Genomic DNA, 15,685 nt, shown 5'->3' with positions numbered 1-15,685 from the left:
CATTTTATCAAGAGTAGTGTTATCACTGTACTCTGTCACCTTTGTCAAAGATTTGAGTCTTCTTATTAGAATAAACTGAAAGTCTAAAGATGGAGGTTTCTGTTATTTCGAACATTATATTATCTAGGCTAATCTTCAGTTTCAGATGCAGAAACTTACCTTAGAAACCTTTTAAGGTTAGTCTATTTTGAGTTCTTACTCAGACACTTCAGTTGCCAACTGCCCTGTCCTTAGCTTCATGAGAAAAGGAAATATGAGCAGTTGTCCCTTGGGAATCTTAATGCTGTTTGAGGTGTGTGTCAGAGCCTTTGTTTGGGTGTGTCTAATCTGGTTGGAGACTAGGACAGAGGGGAGATGCAAATTAGACTTGATATTGGCAGATTTCGTTTTTCCTATTAAACAGTAACTTGATTGATTCACTTTGAAGTATTTTCCAGTTGCTATTAGCCATCTCTTGCCCATATCTAATAGATGTCCCATGTTTTACTCTAAAGGGAGAGTAGCAAACCTGTTACAAACCTCAGGAAACAAACCTGTATCTCTGTCCTGGAACTATTGAGCCATATTAATGACCATCCTTTCAGTTTTTAACTTATTCTTAATAAGAGAAGCATATTCTTTGTTATTTTCTCTCTCTCTGTGTGTATATGGAAGAAGGGAGGGATTGAGGTTGGAGTTCACAATTAAATCCTGATTAACCCATTGTTCTCTAACAGTGTTTCTGAATTTAGAATAGGAAATATATTTTGCCTCAACTCTCCACTCTCTGATTTCAGGATGGCAAGCTTACTAAGGAGGAGATTGTCGACAAGTATGATTTGTTTGTGGGCAGCCAGGCCACAGATTTTGGGGAGGCTTTAGTACGACATGATGAATTCTGAGCTGCAGACAGAGGAACCCGTGTTTCTTCAAAAGTAATTTATTTTTACAGCTTTCGTTTTCACATGAAATTGTTTGCGCTACTGAGACTGTTATTACAAACTTTTTAAGACATGAAAAGGCGTATGAAATAATGAAAATCATCCCGTCCCCATTCCTCCTCCTCTCTAAGGGACTGGAGGGAACTGTGCTTCTGAGGAACAACTCTAATTAGTACACTTGTGTTTGTAGATTTACACTTTGTATAATGTATAACATGGTGTGTTTATTTTTGTATTTGTTCTCTAGTTGGGAGTATGATATGAAGGATCAAGATCCTCAACCCACACTTGTAGGCAAAAATTAGCCCTTTACTCTTTCTCAACCCCTTATATAATTTTTGTAATTCTCACTTTAACTAATATTTTAAGCCTGAGATCAATAAGAAATGTTGAGAGAAAGGAAAATTACATGCTCCATGATTTGTTTCGAGAGATAACACTTAATCTTGCCTATGAAAAGTCTGACATTTCAGATTGCATTCAGTTGCTATGGGTCCAGCAACCGGTCCTGCCATTATCTGGTCAGGAACAGAATCCCTGTGCTCTAAGAAAGCTTGGCTCAACTTGGCTTCATTCTTTTTTCCCCTGTAGAACTAGCTATTTGCTAATTTTGTCAAGCACAGCTGTGATAGGAAGCTAGGGCCAGTGTCTTGAAAATCAATCAAGTAGTGAGTGTGATCTCTTTACAGAGTTATTTCTAGCTTTTTATAGACCAGTTTCCAGCTAGAAACAGCTGGAAAACTAAAGGAAGAATACAAGTGTGTTCAGGGCGTACATTTTTTTTTCTGGGTATGCATCTGTTGAAATGCTCACAACATAATTATTTGCCTGTTGAAATCACTGTAAGTGCTCCATGTGGCTCCTCTTTCCCAGGAATTAATCTTGATGTCACTGCAGTTAAAATTCACTCCTTGCTGGCATGGTGGCACATGCCTGTAATCCCAGCAACTTGGGAGGCTGAGGCAAGAAGATCTCAGGTTTGAGGCCAGCCTCAGCAACTTAGCATGACCCTGTCTCAAAATAAAAAATAAAAAGGGCTGAATATAACTTAGTGGCAGAGCATCCTGGGTTCAATTCCCAGTACCAAAAAAAAAAAAAAAATTCACTCCTTTCCAATCATGTCATCAAAAGTGCCTTTAACTAGAGGTATGATCACTGAATGAGAATTTGCTTAAGAAACCCTAAGATCAAATGAAGAGATTATTTAGACCATCTTATATGAAAGCTTAAAACCTCCCAGTATAGTGGGGATTTCCCCCGTTTTTCTCTTTGGGATGATAGTTAAATAGCAGTATTAGTTATAAACTTGGTTGCAGTGTTCTTAACTTGTGGGCTGGTTTCCAAAAACCAGGTGCTGCTGACTTTACCAGGGATCCTCATACCTCAGAATGCAAACCACTCACTACTAGGCCTCTCTGTGTCTACCCTAGAGCTTGAGCTCAGATGCAAGGGTAGGAGGACCTACAGATAGGGGACTCTTTGGTTTGAGGACCATTGCTCACTCTTCCTGCCTTTGACCATCACACCCCCTTCCCTCATTTCCTCCTCCTCTGCTGCCAAAAAAACAAAAAAGGTTTATCCTGGATCAGCAGGTATTCTATTGTTATCAAAGAGAAGAATCCTGTAGAAGGAGCTGAAGAAACCACCCTCTTTCCAACTCCATTTTAACCATATTTTATGTAACAAACTGTCCATTTTAGTCCTTTTCTTACTGATGGACCTCTTCTGAGAAGAACTATTGTATTCCAAATCTTTAACCCTCAGGTTACTAAGATAAATAAATAAATAAATATATATAGATATATATATAACCTTTATTATTTCCTATATTTCTGGATAATACATTCAGGTGGTGCTGGGTGATGATTATACCTGAACCTAGGTATATCCTTTGGTCTTCCACAATCCTGTTGAGGTGGGCTGCTTGGTGTGGCAAAGAGCCAGGTGTCACGTAACTTCACCCCAGCCTTCGCATCAAGCTCTTGATAGAGGATACACTCTTTACATTTAACCCCAGTATAGGATAATGAACATTCTCCACCTCCAGATTCCCCCTTTTTATTAAGACCAGAGATAATAAATAATGCCACCACCCTAGCTTAGGTAGGGCACATCATGAACTGTATGAGCCTCAAGGATTATTAGGTGCAGAAAGCACAGGCATGACATGAAAATCATGCACTTAGCAAACCATAATCTGCTAGGATGGCAGCTTTTGGATGTGGGGACTCGCCAACAAGCATTGTACTCTCATCTCTGTGAGCCCCTTGGAGTGTTTTGTGTTTTTTTTTGTTGGGGAGGGTTGGGTTTTTTTGTTTTGTTTTGTTTTATGGGGGTTGTTTGTTTAAATAAAGCCTGAGGCTGGTGAACAGTAGCTACACACACACAGTATGTGTTCTGTGAGTGCTAGTTCTCTTAAATTTGGATATTGGTTATTTTTTATAGAGTGTAAACCAAGTTTTATATTCTATAATGCAAACAGGTACCTATCTGTTTCTAAATAAAACCGTTTACATTCATTGTGGATGTGTGTCCTTCTTTCTTGTAGGAATGGAACTCTGGCTTAGAATTATGGGTGCTATGTCACAGAAAAGGACCTCCTAGAAGATTCACCCCACCCGTCTCTCAATCCCAAAGAAAGTACTACCTTCTCTCAAACTTGTTCCTGCTTTTCTCCTTTTTCTGGAATCTCCTAGCATCCTCTCACATAGCTATAACCCTTCTGAGCTGTTCGTAGTCCTTGTTACTAGAGAGGAACCCAGCTGCTCATTGTATACCTGATACCCACAGACACCATTCTTTGTGTGATAGATATACACAGGTTTATCTTGGGTTTTATTCAAAAAAGCTCTTCTTCAGGGAGTGGAGGGAGGATATAAAGTGAAATGTTTAACATTTTGGTATAGTTTATGAATGGTAATAAGATATGCAAATTAATTTTGAGAACATCAAAGTAATTAAATTTTAATAAATACAGCTTAAGACATATATTGGTTTAGCCAAATGGGGGGAGGGGGAAACACCTAAGAATAAGCTTGGTTCAGGGGCTTCTAGGCATAGCTATCTCTGCCAAAGCTGTAGCAATTATTTGCAGAAATAGCATAAGGAAGTTCTTTCACACTCATTTGGGGCCTACCAAGGGGTTGTTTTGTTTTTTGTTTTTACATCTTTCCATTTCTAAGGTATTTTAATTCAGAATACATCGCTTCAGAACAGATCCCCAATAGGGGGCAAAAGGTTACTAAAAAGGAAAAGGAGTGTTATCTACACTCTGAAAAATCAGCTGTACTCTTTTATGGTTCTCCAAATGCTGTGAAGGGTGCCTATTAGGAGTAGAAACTGGTGATTGTTGAAATGACTTTGGGTAGTCTGAAGTAGACCTTGCTGAAACAGCTTTGTAGGCAGGAAGGGAATAGTAGAAAGATGAAAAATCGACTTCACAAACTGCCCTCACTCCCCTTCCCATCTCTTTACTGTGTTAATAGTTAGGTTTTTGATGGAGAACGTGAAAACTTACTTAAATGACGTTCTAGTTGCTGCAAACAGGTCAACATGGGGTTCCTAGTTGGGACCAACTTTGCTAGAAGAGACAGTGGAAACTTCTGTTTTCTGGGAGCTGGATACCTCAGATTCATCTGTCATGGGCTTCCTACACACCATCTCCATGATACAAGCTCGGAACTGGAGGGAAAGGCAGAATTGGAGATAGTTCCCATGGCAGATGAATAAAGGGAAGATAACATCAGGAAGTATGGGGAAAAGTTTTCTATTTTGTATTCCAACAGCTTCACACAGTGCCTTATACCCAATATCGGGTGGTTTTGATTGCTTCCTTATCCTGATATCTAGCTAAATTCCAGTCTAAAATAACTTGTTTCTGCAGGCTAGAATTTGAAAGGGAAAGGTTTCAAAACCTTTTCATAGCCCCTCCTTGGAGCAATTTGATTCTTTTTTGGCTCAAGTTCTATCCTGACTGGAATCTATTATCTTAAATACCATGCCTTACTCCCTATGCTTACCAGGGACTTTCAGCCTCCTTGAGGTTCCCGGGGCTTCCCTTGTCCACTCCTAGAAACCCTCTGAGTAGTATCTAGGGTGTTCTGAGAAAAAGAACCAATGACTTATGGACCAGGACTTCATGGGAATGTGATAGACAACTTTACCTGCTTATTCATGAAGCTGTAGATAATGGGATTGTAGACACAAGAGCTCTTCGAGAAGAAGGCAGGAATGGTGACAAGCCGTAAGTCAAGCCCATGGTTGCGGTTGTTGACCATGTACATAGCCAGGGCAGCATAGGGCACATAGCAGACACAGAAGGATCCCACCATCACCACCACCATGCGGCTCACCTCCCGTTCGGCCTTCTGAGTTGTAGCTGACTCCTGCTGCTGAGCTGCCACCTGGGGCAGAGCACAGAGAGCATCACATCACTCTTACCCCCAGACTTCAAATCACAGATCTCTGGACCCTTTTCTATTGGGAATATTCACTCTGATTGCCTTGCTTCTGGTCGAGTTCTGTTGGCTTTCCTCCCTGGAGGACAGCAGGGTGGAAGTAGCTTTCTGGTCTATAGTGTTGGAAGGGATCATGTGCATACATCTCTTTACATCAATTTGAGCAGGGATGACTCCACCTTATTCTTCATTCCATTTCATCTCTGACTCCCAGCTCCTTTCTTTACTGCTTTTAGATATCTGTCTTATCTGGTCATGAACATTTCCAGATATCTTGTTTTCTAGTGCATGTCCCTACTCTTCCTCTCTCCTGGAGACCCCTGATCAGATTCTCAAAAACCACTCACAGTTCTGAGGGTCCTCAGCAGCTGAGCATAGGAGAAGCAGATGAGGCCGAGAGGTATGATGAAGCAGAAGATGAAGAGGAACCAGGTGTAGTACTCACTGCGGTATTTGGTGCCCACAGTGTACCAGTCTGGACCACAGGAGCACTGAAGGCCCTCAGGGATGAACCTGCAAAGGACCAAGCACTTACCCACAGGACAAGCACTCATTTACTCTGGATTCTCCAGAATAAGTGGAGTGTTCTCCACTTAGAACCTAGAGAATGCCAGAAGATTTTAGGCAGAGGAATTTTCTTCCTTTTTAATTTTTTTTTTACTTTTTAGCTGGGGTCTAAGTTATACAAGCTGATCTCAAACTCTAGATCCTCCCACCTTAGCGCCCTGAATCTGTGATTGTAGGCACTCAACACTACCTAGTGGCAGAGGAATTTTCTGTTATCGCCAGTAGAGGCCACAGTAGTTCCAATTGCACAGTGTTGCTGCTTATCTCCCACAGCTCTTTTGCCTCACCTACTACACCAACTCTGAAAATGTAGGCCAAAGACTAAAATGTTATACCCGAGCTCTCTTTCCACTCATGTTAACCTGAACCCCTGAGTAAGTCAGCGGCACTGCCCTGTGCTCTCACCGGCTCCAGCCAAAGAAGGGTGGGATGGAGACACCAACACCAATGATCCAGGTAGCCAGAACCACCACCACTGCATGCTTGGAACTGAAGCGGAAGTTGCCGAAGGGCTTACAGATGACAATGTAGCGTTCAAAGGCCAGGAAGGCCAGTGACCAACCTGTCACCAGACCTGTGACAAAATGTGAAAATAGGATAGACAGAGCCCCACCCAGCCTGGCAAGTGGAATGGAAGACAGATGGGGTAGAGCAAGCCGGAAGAGATAGGATTGGACCAATATCTTTGGAGTGGAGTTCAAGACTCAAAACATTTTAGTCAGACATCTAGTTAACTTAGGGGCCTCCTCCAACCCCAAAGTCTAGTTCCTGGAGTAGTGCCCTTTGCCTCCCCAGACCCTACTTCCCCTTTAGTACCTGCTGCAGAGCCCAGGAAGGCCTCCAGAGCACAAACATGGCGGCCAAAGACGAAGTATCCATGACAGCTGTTGACAAAGACAACAAAGACAGAGAACATGCAGTAGATGAAGCCCCCTAGGGACACATTGACCAGAATGTAGTTGAGTGGCTGCCGCAACTTTTTGTAGCGCAGCGTGGCCACCAGCACTATGGCATTGAGTGGTGTCCCGGCAAAGAAGACAAAGCCCAAGAAAGCTGCCTGGAGGCGGAAGGCCCAGACAGGGGCAATGTGGTACTGAGGCCCATCCCAGGGCCCCACCGATGAGATGTTCTTGAACAGAAAAAACTCTTCTTCTTCTGACATTGTGTTCATGGGATGAACCCCACCCCCTCTGATCCCTCTTATAGATTATCCTTCCACCATGGTCTGCCCCGCCCCCAGCCCCATCAAACCCCTCTTCTAAAGACACTTTTGGGCTCTGTGAATGATCCTAAGCCTCCCAAAGACAAAGTCTGGGATTAAGAGATCTCTAAGCCCCCACCTTAAACCTCCTTTTGTGATCCTAAAGCCAATTGTGTGTTCTTCAGAGGACAAAAGATTAGGGTCAAAGAACCTAATATGCTATGTTGGGTGCTGGGATGAGTCAATGCTGGCTCCCTAAGCCCTGGAAGGTGCTGACCCATATTCAGTGAAGATGCTTCCACCTGCCTGCCTTTGGGTGGAGCTAGAGAAGTCACTCCTCGTCTTTTGGCTTCTGGCACAGTTACATCCCTAAAGATTTCTGCACCTTATCTGCCCTTTTGTGGAAGGTACCCATCTAAATCACCCTCTCCAGAGAGGATGGGAACCAGGCCCAAACTAGAGGAAGGAGTGGGGAGTGGAGAGCACCCTGTAAACAACCGTCATGGAAGAACAGAGACAACTTGACAATGCTTAGAGGTCTAGGACATCCCTGAGCCAGGCTTCTTCCATTTCTTCATGCCGAACCTATCCAGTGTCTCCCACTCTCTAGCCAGGCTGAGGTTGGTCTTCTTTCTCACTGTCCTCACATCACATTCCTGCCAACTCCTGTCCTCAGCAGAACCCAAGTTGCCACACTCATCCTCTTTGTTATTTCAAATCCTGCCCAGCCCCCAACAGTCTATCTCATAAAGACTTCTGGGAAGCCCACCTGGGTGACCTCTCTAAGCTCCACCTGCATTTGAACTCAACACTGCACTTTATCTTTTATGACTGTGTTTTCTTCCACCCCAGTAGAATATAGACAGATAAGTTAAAAGGGACACTTCGAAGTGGAAGAATGATCTAGTAATGGTAGAGTCATTTATTAGATGAACCCCCTCCAATAAGGAGCAAATTATAAACTCTCGACAAAACATGAAAAACAACTATATTAAAGCTCTTAAACTATCACAAAACAGGCAGAAACAAAGGGACTCTACTCTTAAAGGGATCATCTACACTTAAATGGGGTTTTTCTTGGGGGCACTTCCCAGTTCCCATAGTATAGGACCACTAGAACTCTAGAAGAAAGTCCAGCCTTTCATGGCTTGAAGAGTCAGAGGACAGAGTTGGGGACTCTAGAGAAGCTGAAAACGAGATAGATTTCCTGGAGTGAGAAGGCCACAGAAGGGGAAGCCTTGGTATCTAAATCCTCCTCAAATCGAAAGCCAATTGCCAAACTATGGATGGAGGAATCTTCAAGGGGCCCAACAAGAGATGAACAGAGATTTTGACTACTACCCACTGCAACAAAGCAAATCTGAGTTAGAATCCCACCGACATGAGGACTGGGGACATGGCTCAGTAGTAGAACGTTTGCCTAGAATGCACTAGGTTCAATTCCTAGCACTGCAAAAAAAAAAAAAAAAAAAAAAGCTGTCAATGAAGAACTGGGTAAACTAAACACTTCAGGTTTTCCATTTAAAACTCCCAAAAACCTGTGCATGATGGCACCACATGCAATCCCATTTACTGAGAGCCTAAGGCAAGAGGATTAAAAGTTCAAGGCCAGCTTGGGCATATTAGTGAGACCCTATCTCAAAATAAAAAAAAATTAAAAAGGCTGGGGTGTAGCTCAGTGGTAAAATGCCCCTGAGTTTTAACCCCAGTAAAAAAATTAATTTAAAAATAAGTAAAACTCCCCAAAGCCATAAGACTAAAATCTATGTTCCAGAACTAAAGATTTGCCCTGAGTCTAAGGCAAAACCAAAGCTGACTTACACTAGCAAAGGATAACACTTGAAGCCTCAAGTTCTAGGTCATCAGTTAGTAATTCTACTGTCTATTAAATAGAAATTCAACATTCCTCATTGGAAGATAACAGAATCTAGTCTCTAAAGTGTACTATCTACAATGTCTAAGATACAATAAAAAATTCAAAGGCAAATGACAGGGGAAGAATAAAAAGCACCTATGGAAATGTGTGACCCATTGCCAAAAGAAAAAATAGTCAATAGAACCAGACCCATGGATGACTCAGAAGTTGGCACCAGCAGAAAGGAACTTAAACAGCTGTCATAAATATGCCAAAGGACTGAAAGGGGAAAAATGGTCATTGTGAGTTAACAATTCTCAACAGAAGAATAGGAAGAATGAAAAAGAACCAACTGGAAAGTGTGGAACTGAAAAGTTCAGTATATGCAATAGAAAATTCACTGAAAGAATTAACAGTAGATTAGACAGCAGAAGAAAGGATGGGTGAACTTGAAGATAGGACAATAACAAAAAGATACCTAGACAAGCTCGAAACACTTACACAAAAGCAATATACATGTAAATACCCCATGTGTCAAGGTTATAGAGAAATTTGAAAGAATTTGAGTGAATGACAATAAAAACAATAAATCAAAAATTGAGTCAGGTGTAATGGCACACGCCTATAATCCCAGCAACTTGGGAGGCTGAGACAGGAGGATTGTGAGTTCAAAGGCAACCTCAGCATTTTAGCAAGGCCTTAACTCAGTGAGACCCTGTCTCTAAATAAAATACAATAAAGTGTCAGGGATGTGGCTCAGTGGTTAAGTGCCTGGGTTCAATTCCCCATACCAAAATAAAAAAAAAAAAAAAAAAAAATGAGAGCCAGGTGTTTTGGGGCAGGTCTACAATCCCCCCAACTCAGGAAGCCAAGGCAAAGGATCATAAGTTTGAGCCCAGTCTCTATAACTTAGCAAGACCCTGTCTCAAAATAAAAAATAAAGATAGAAAGGGCTGTGGTGTAGCTCAGTGGTAAAGTGCCCCTGAGTTCAACCCCCTGTACTGGAAAAAAAAATTGAGGGATGCTGTTAAAACAGTGTTTAAAGAGAAATCTATACCTTTAAATATTCATATTAGGAAAGAAGAAATTTAAACTTTCACCTCAAGAAACTGGAAAAGAAAAGAGAATTAAACCCAAAAAAATGGCTGGATGTGTAGCTCAGTGGGAGAACATGTGCTTTGCATGTGGGAGGTCCTGGGTTTGATCTCCAGGACTGACTGAATGAATGAATGAATGAATGAACGAATGAACATACAAACAAGAAAAACAAACACCCAAAATAAATAGAAAGGAAATACTAAAGGTAAGAGCAGAAAGCAATGAAACTGAAAATGAATAAAGAATAGAGAAAAATCAGCAAAATCTGAAACAAAACTGAACATAGAGCTCTCTTCTGTCTCCAAGCAACTCTTCAACAAGAACTGGGCAAACAGGGGTTTTTCAGCCCCCTTATGACAGGAATTTACCTACCATCACCATTTAAAAGTTTTGTCAACTTTTGTGTGTGTGAATTGCTGGCAGTCAAACCCAGGTCCTCAGGCATGCTAGGCAAACAGCTCTACCACTGAGCTAGACCCCCAGATTCCTTTTTAAAACTTTTAATTGGCATGTCATAATAAAACATATTCATGGGTACAGAGCAATATTCCAACACATGTATACGATGTGCAATGATGAAATCAGGGATAATTAGGTAATCCGTCATCCTGACCATTTATCATATCTTTGTATTAGAAATATTCAAAATCCTCTCTTCTAGCTATTTTGAAATTACAATAAATCATTGTTCACTATAGTCGCCTTTCTGTACTGCACTCCCCACCATCTAATTATATTTTTATAACTTATCATTTTTCTTTTTAAAAAAAAATTTTGTAGTTGTAGATGGAAAGAATGCCTTTTTTTTTTTTTTTTTTTTTTAATGTGGTGATAAGGATTGAACCCAGTGCCTCACACATGCTAGGCAAGCAGCACTCTGCCACTGAGCAACAGCCCCAGCCCAATCAATGTTTTTCTATCCCTACCTGCTTCCTACCTTTTCTGACCTCTGATAATTAACATTCTACTCTTTACTTATATCAGATCAACTGTTCCACATATGAACAAGAACATGCAGTATTTGTCTTTGTGTGCCTGGTTTAGTTCACTCAATGTTCTTCAGGCTCATCCATATTGTCACAAATTACACGATTCCATTCTGTTTTACAGATGAGTAATATCCCACTGTATATGTATATCACGTTGTCTTTTTCCATTCATCCCTCAGTGGACTCCAGGATTGCTCCCCTATTTAGGCTATTGTGAATAGTGCTGCCATACACATGGTAGTGTAGTTATCTCTCTGACATAGTGAATTCATTTCTTTTGGAGATACACACACACACACACACACACACACACACACACATACACACATTCAATAATCCGATTGCTGGATCACTCACTATCACCATTTTGAAAATTCCTAGATACTAAAAAAGAGGCAAGTATGTTCCAAAACTAATCAGCATTTTGGACTTTGTAAGGAGCCTCAGATATTTGCCAATGAGGAAACTGAACTCCATGGAGGTGTTTATGGTCACCTAGTAAATTTATATGGCACCCCTGGTCTCCTTGTTATTTCTAACCCACACCGTCAAAAGGTCAAGGTCCATGTCAAATTTCTGTCCCATCGATTGGTATGTTCTCTCCTCTTTCAGGCTTCCAAAAGGACAGCATGGTTTAGGAAGGCAATGCCACCCAGCGTTGGGGTTTGGGATAGGACCAAAAGAGACCAGACCAGCTGCAGGAAGAGAAGTTAAAGTGGGATGCTGGTTTGGGTAATAAACTCCTTGAGGCTGGCATCTGTGTCTTATTCATTCTATCCAAGCTCAGGCACAGTGCCTGGGGCATATAGTAGGTACTTAATATTTGTGTTGAATATGTGAGTGAATCTTTGAACATCATTCTCCAGCCCATGCTCTGATTCTTCAGGACAGGAGACAGAATACCACAGTAAGGAATCATGGGGGCTCCAAAGTCATACTACCCAGACTACTCCAGACTACTCCATACTACCCAGTCATACTCCATCACTTATTAGCCATGTGACTTTGGGACCTGGTCTCCCTGTGCCTATGCTTCATCTGCAAATTGCAACTTAAAATAGTGCTACATCACAAGTTTGTTGGAAGGATTGTATGAGAAATTCCCTATGAAGCCATTATGCCAGGGCCTAGCTACATATTATATGCAAAATGTATATTTCTTGCTAGAAGTTGGACCCTCCCTCCCTCCTGAGACCTCTGGGTCTGTCTCTGGACAGCTCCAACAGATAGAAAAGTCTTCTTGGTACTGCTACCAAACCTCCCTTCCCAGCACTCTTCCCCACTAACTCCTTCCCTGGACCCTCCTCAGTTCACCTCATCCCTTTTCCCCATCACTAACCACTCTCCAGAGACTGTATTGTCTACATGAACTTCCTTATCTTCAGGCTAAGCATGAGAAGGACCCAGGCCCAAAAGTCCTTTGCCTCTGTAGGGCCATCTAGGAGTTATCTTGCAGAGGACCTGGAATGCACCAGGGACAAGATGCTTTCCCTTTTGTCATGGCTGTTATCAGAGCCATATGCACTGGACTCTTTGGCAGCTGTGCGCATCATGGACTCCCAGTAAACTTGCAGTCAATCAAAGCAATTCTTTCCACACATGGGGTCACATAAGTGTGCCAATAGATTGGGCCTATGTTCACTCCAAATCTCATCTTGTTGGATGTGTCGTTCATTATTCCATCTTAGTCAATCCCCTGTGAAGTTTCAACAGTGTATTGGCTTCATGTCTCAACTCTAGTCACCTGCTAAGTACTCAGCACACAAATCCTCCCAAGAAGGAGGAAAGCTCCCTAGAAGGAAAGCTCTGAGTGTGGGCCATGGGGTCGGTAGTTAGAGGAGGAAGTCCTGGGGCTCCGCCTCTCTAAGGTCCTATACATCTCCACAGCCTGTTCACCCTGGCCTCTGGTTGTTCTCCCAACCTGGTCTCTGTCATGGTCCCGTAGCAAACAGTCAGGCTCTGCTCTCCCCTTTTCATCCTAGCCCAGGTGGGGACAAAAATGAAACCCTTACCTTGCCTTGCTCAGCCGCAGCCACAGGTATTTATCAAGAGGTACTTTACTGGAAAGCAAGGGAAGCTGGGCCACTGATTTAGACCTTCTTCCCACCCGTCTCTTACTCCTTTTGGCCTCACTGCTTCTGGGTCAGGGAACAGGGTTAAAGCTCTAAGGTTGGTTGACCACGAGGGTTTATTGGCTCAACCCAGGTTGAAGATAGAAATGATCTTTCCCCCTAAGAACATATTAATGCAGAAGAAAACAATTTGCATAAGGAGACTCCTCTTCCCTTCCCCTGCCAAGCCCCTTTGCTAGGAGAAAGGGCATAGACAGAGTCAGAGTCAGCACCGTGGCGTTCCACTGAAGACCTTATGCCTGGTTCACAACTTTGGGTGCCATTCTTCAGTCATTCCTTCATCTTCCTGCTATTTTCAAGTTGATATTCTTTCTTTGGTCAACAAAGATGTCACATATTTCCCAGAAATCTAGATACTTTCTGCCTTAGGGTCCTGCTTGACAAACCATCTTATTGACCCTATCAAAATTCTTAAAAGGGAAATGAGTGGGGTTTGGCGTGACTTTCTCATAGTGATTCCAGCCAGTTTCCTACCATTTCTACCATTTTCTTTTTTCCACACTTACAGTATAAGTATAGTGGCCACTAGGCCCGCTGGTCTCTGTGTGGGTTGGCTATCAAGGGCTTTGAACATACTGATCACCCAGTCTGGATGAGACCTGCAGCATTGACCAGCCTCCAGCCTTCCTCCAGTGTCACAGTCTTCTCTACTACCTATGAGGGTTAATAAAAGCAAAGCCAGCGAGGCACAGAGATGCATGCCTGTAATCCCCACAGCTCAGGAAGCTGAGATAGAAGGATCGCAAATTTGAGGTCAGCCTCAGTGATTTAGTGAGACTCTGTCTTAAAATAAAATAATAAAAAGGGCTGTGGATGTGGCTCAGTGGTGAAACACCCCTGGGTTAAATTCCCAGTATGAAAAAAAAAAAAAGTAAAGCCAAAGCCATATCCTAGACTGACTGAGTTCCCCTGACCACTAAGCTAGAAGAATGGGATGGAGACTAGTCAGTTATTTCTGAAAGACTGACATTCCGATGCATATGCACAACACAACCCCACACAAATGCTTGCCTAGATAGGATCCTGTGGAGATTACTGAAGAGATCCAACCAAGGATCCAGAAATTGCAAGGCTGCTTCAAGTCCACCAGAATGCCTGGGCAGGACCTGAAGACCAGGGTCAGAGGTCACTTTAAGGCACCTATACCTAGGCAGGGCACCTGGAGTGTGAGTTAGCCTAACCTGATGGGAGCAAATCAGTCTCAGTTCTTTGCAGGATGCTGACAAGGCATCCACCTCTGCAACTGAGAGTCTAACTGTCATAGGTACCAGACACGGGCGGACCTTCTACTCCCACTGTACAGGCTAAAGGGCCATATCTTTGGCCTCTCCTGCCCTATCCTGACTGACCTTCCCAGACTGTCCCTTCCTACTCTAGCCCATCCAGCACCAGAGGGAGGACAATTGGCCCAAACTGGGGACAACCCAGCCTCAGGTAAGCTGGGACAGATGCCCCCCACCCCTGAGGAACTTGGGCCAAAAAGAGCATCACTCAAACATGAGGTCTTACTGGCACTAAGCCAGGAACCAAAACTTTCCTGAGGTCTTGAAGCCATGGAATAGGAGGAGAGGAGATACTAAGGAGCAGGGCACAAGGCGAAGCGGTGGGTAATGGCATAAAAACTGGAAACATTCAAGTGCATGTAACATACCCTGTGCCCTTTCCAGGCCAAAGTTACTTTATTAGTTTAGGAACAAGATAACACACGGAGAAGGCGTTAAGGCTTTATGGAGGGTCATGTGATGTATATTCTGACCAAGGTTTCTCATCCTCAGCACTATTGACATATTGCACCAGATAATCCCTTGTTGTGGGGGCAGTCCTGTGCTTCAGAGGATGTTTAACAGCATCCCTGGCATCTACCCAAACCACCACTACCCACCTATTCATTTTAACCAAAAATCTCCCTCGATATACAATCCCTCCTCCCCACTGTACCCCTGCCCTGCTCTGATTTAGATTTAGACTTCTAACTGCCCAGAACTGAATGGAAAGTAGTCAAGACACAATTTGTTTTTCCAGTCATCCTAATTGCCCAGATAAAAGGGAAAGTAGATATTTTCTGAAGAGCTTCAGGAGTTTTTCCCCCGGCATTATCATTGGGAATGTGTTTGTTTGTTCCTTCTCCTTATGCAAACATAGAGTAAAGGAGTCTTGCAGCAAGTATGTGACATAAGAAACCATGAATCAAATGAAAGAGAGAGAAACGACATTGAAGAGTTAAAGAGTCAGGAATGAAATTGAAATACAATCGCCCTGTGAACTTGCTAGTGAGTAAGGCCACATACTCAGCTCCATGCTTTCTAGAAGTTACTCATTTACATAAAGCAAAGTGCCCAGAGAGTCAATGCAAACCAACTGTTCTTGGGATTATGACTGACAAGAATGCCTCTCTGGGGACTTCACAAAGGAGACATTGGTGGGATATAGTAAACAATGTCCTCGACAGCATCCCAGAGTAGACAG

The 15,685-nt window shown here is 42.7% G+C and overlaps 2 protein-coding genes across 3 annotated transcripts in view; one reads left to right on the top strand and one right to left on the bottom strand.

The window, feature by feature from the left end:
* Calu (calumenin) overlaps positions 1 to 3,444 on the top strand; it is a 31,987-nt gene extending 28,543 nt beyond the window's left edge. For both annotated transcript variants that reach the window (XM_047560832.1, XM_047560831.1), the window contains exon 7: positions 777 to 3,444. In XM_047560832.1, coding sequence (XP_047416788.1) covers positions 777 to 881 — 105 coding nt within the window. In that variant the 3' untranslated portion in view covers positions 882 to 3,444. The remainder of the gene's footprint in view (positions 1 to 776) is intronic.
* A 1,037-nt stretch (positions 3,445 to 4,481) lies between these two features.
* Opn1sw (opsin 1, short wave sensitive) lies at positions 4,482 to 7,115 on the bottom strand. The gene is made up of 5 exons (XM_047561698.1): positions 6,761 to 7,115; positions 6,350 to 6,518; positions 5,725 to 5,890; positions 5,084 to 5,323; positions 4,482 to 4,601 (listed from the first exon to the last, which is right to left on the bottom strand). The coding sequence occupies exons 1-5, from the start codon at positions 7,113 to 7,115 to the stop codon at positions 4,482 to 4,484; spliced, it is 1,050 nt and encodes a 349-aa protein (XP_047417654.1).
* Between the last annotated feature and the right edge of the window lie 8,570 nt (positions 7,116 to 15,685).

Source organism: Sciurus carolinensis, chromosome 8 (genome assembly GCF_902686445.1).
Source record: "Sciurus carolinensis chromosome 8, mSciCar1.2, whole genome shotgun sequence".
Taxonomy (NCBI): domain Eukaryota; kingdom Metazoa; phylum Chordata; class Mammalia; order Rodentia; family Sciuridae; genus Sciurus; species Sciurus carolinensis.
Note: the sequence above shows the minus strand (reverse complement) of the source record. Positions and strands in the feature narration are given on the sequence as shown.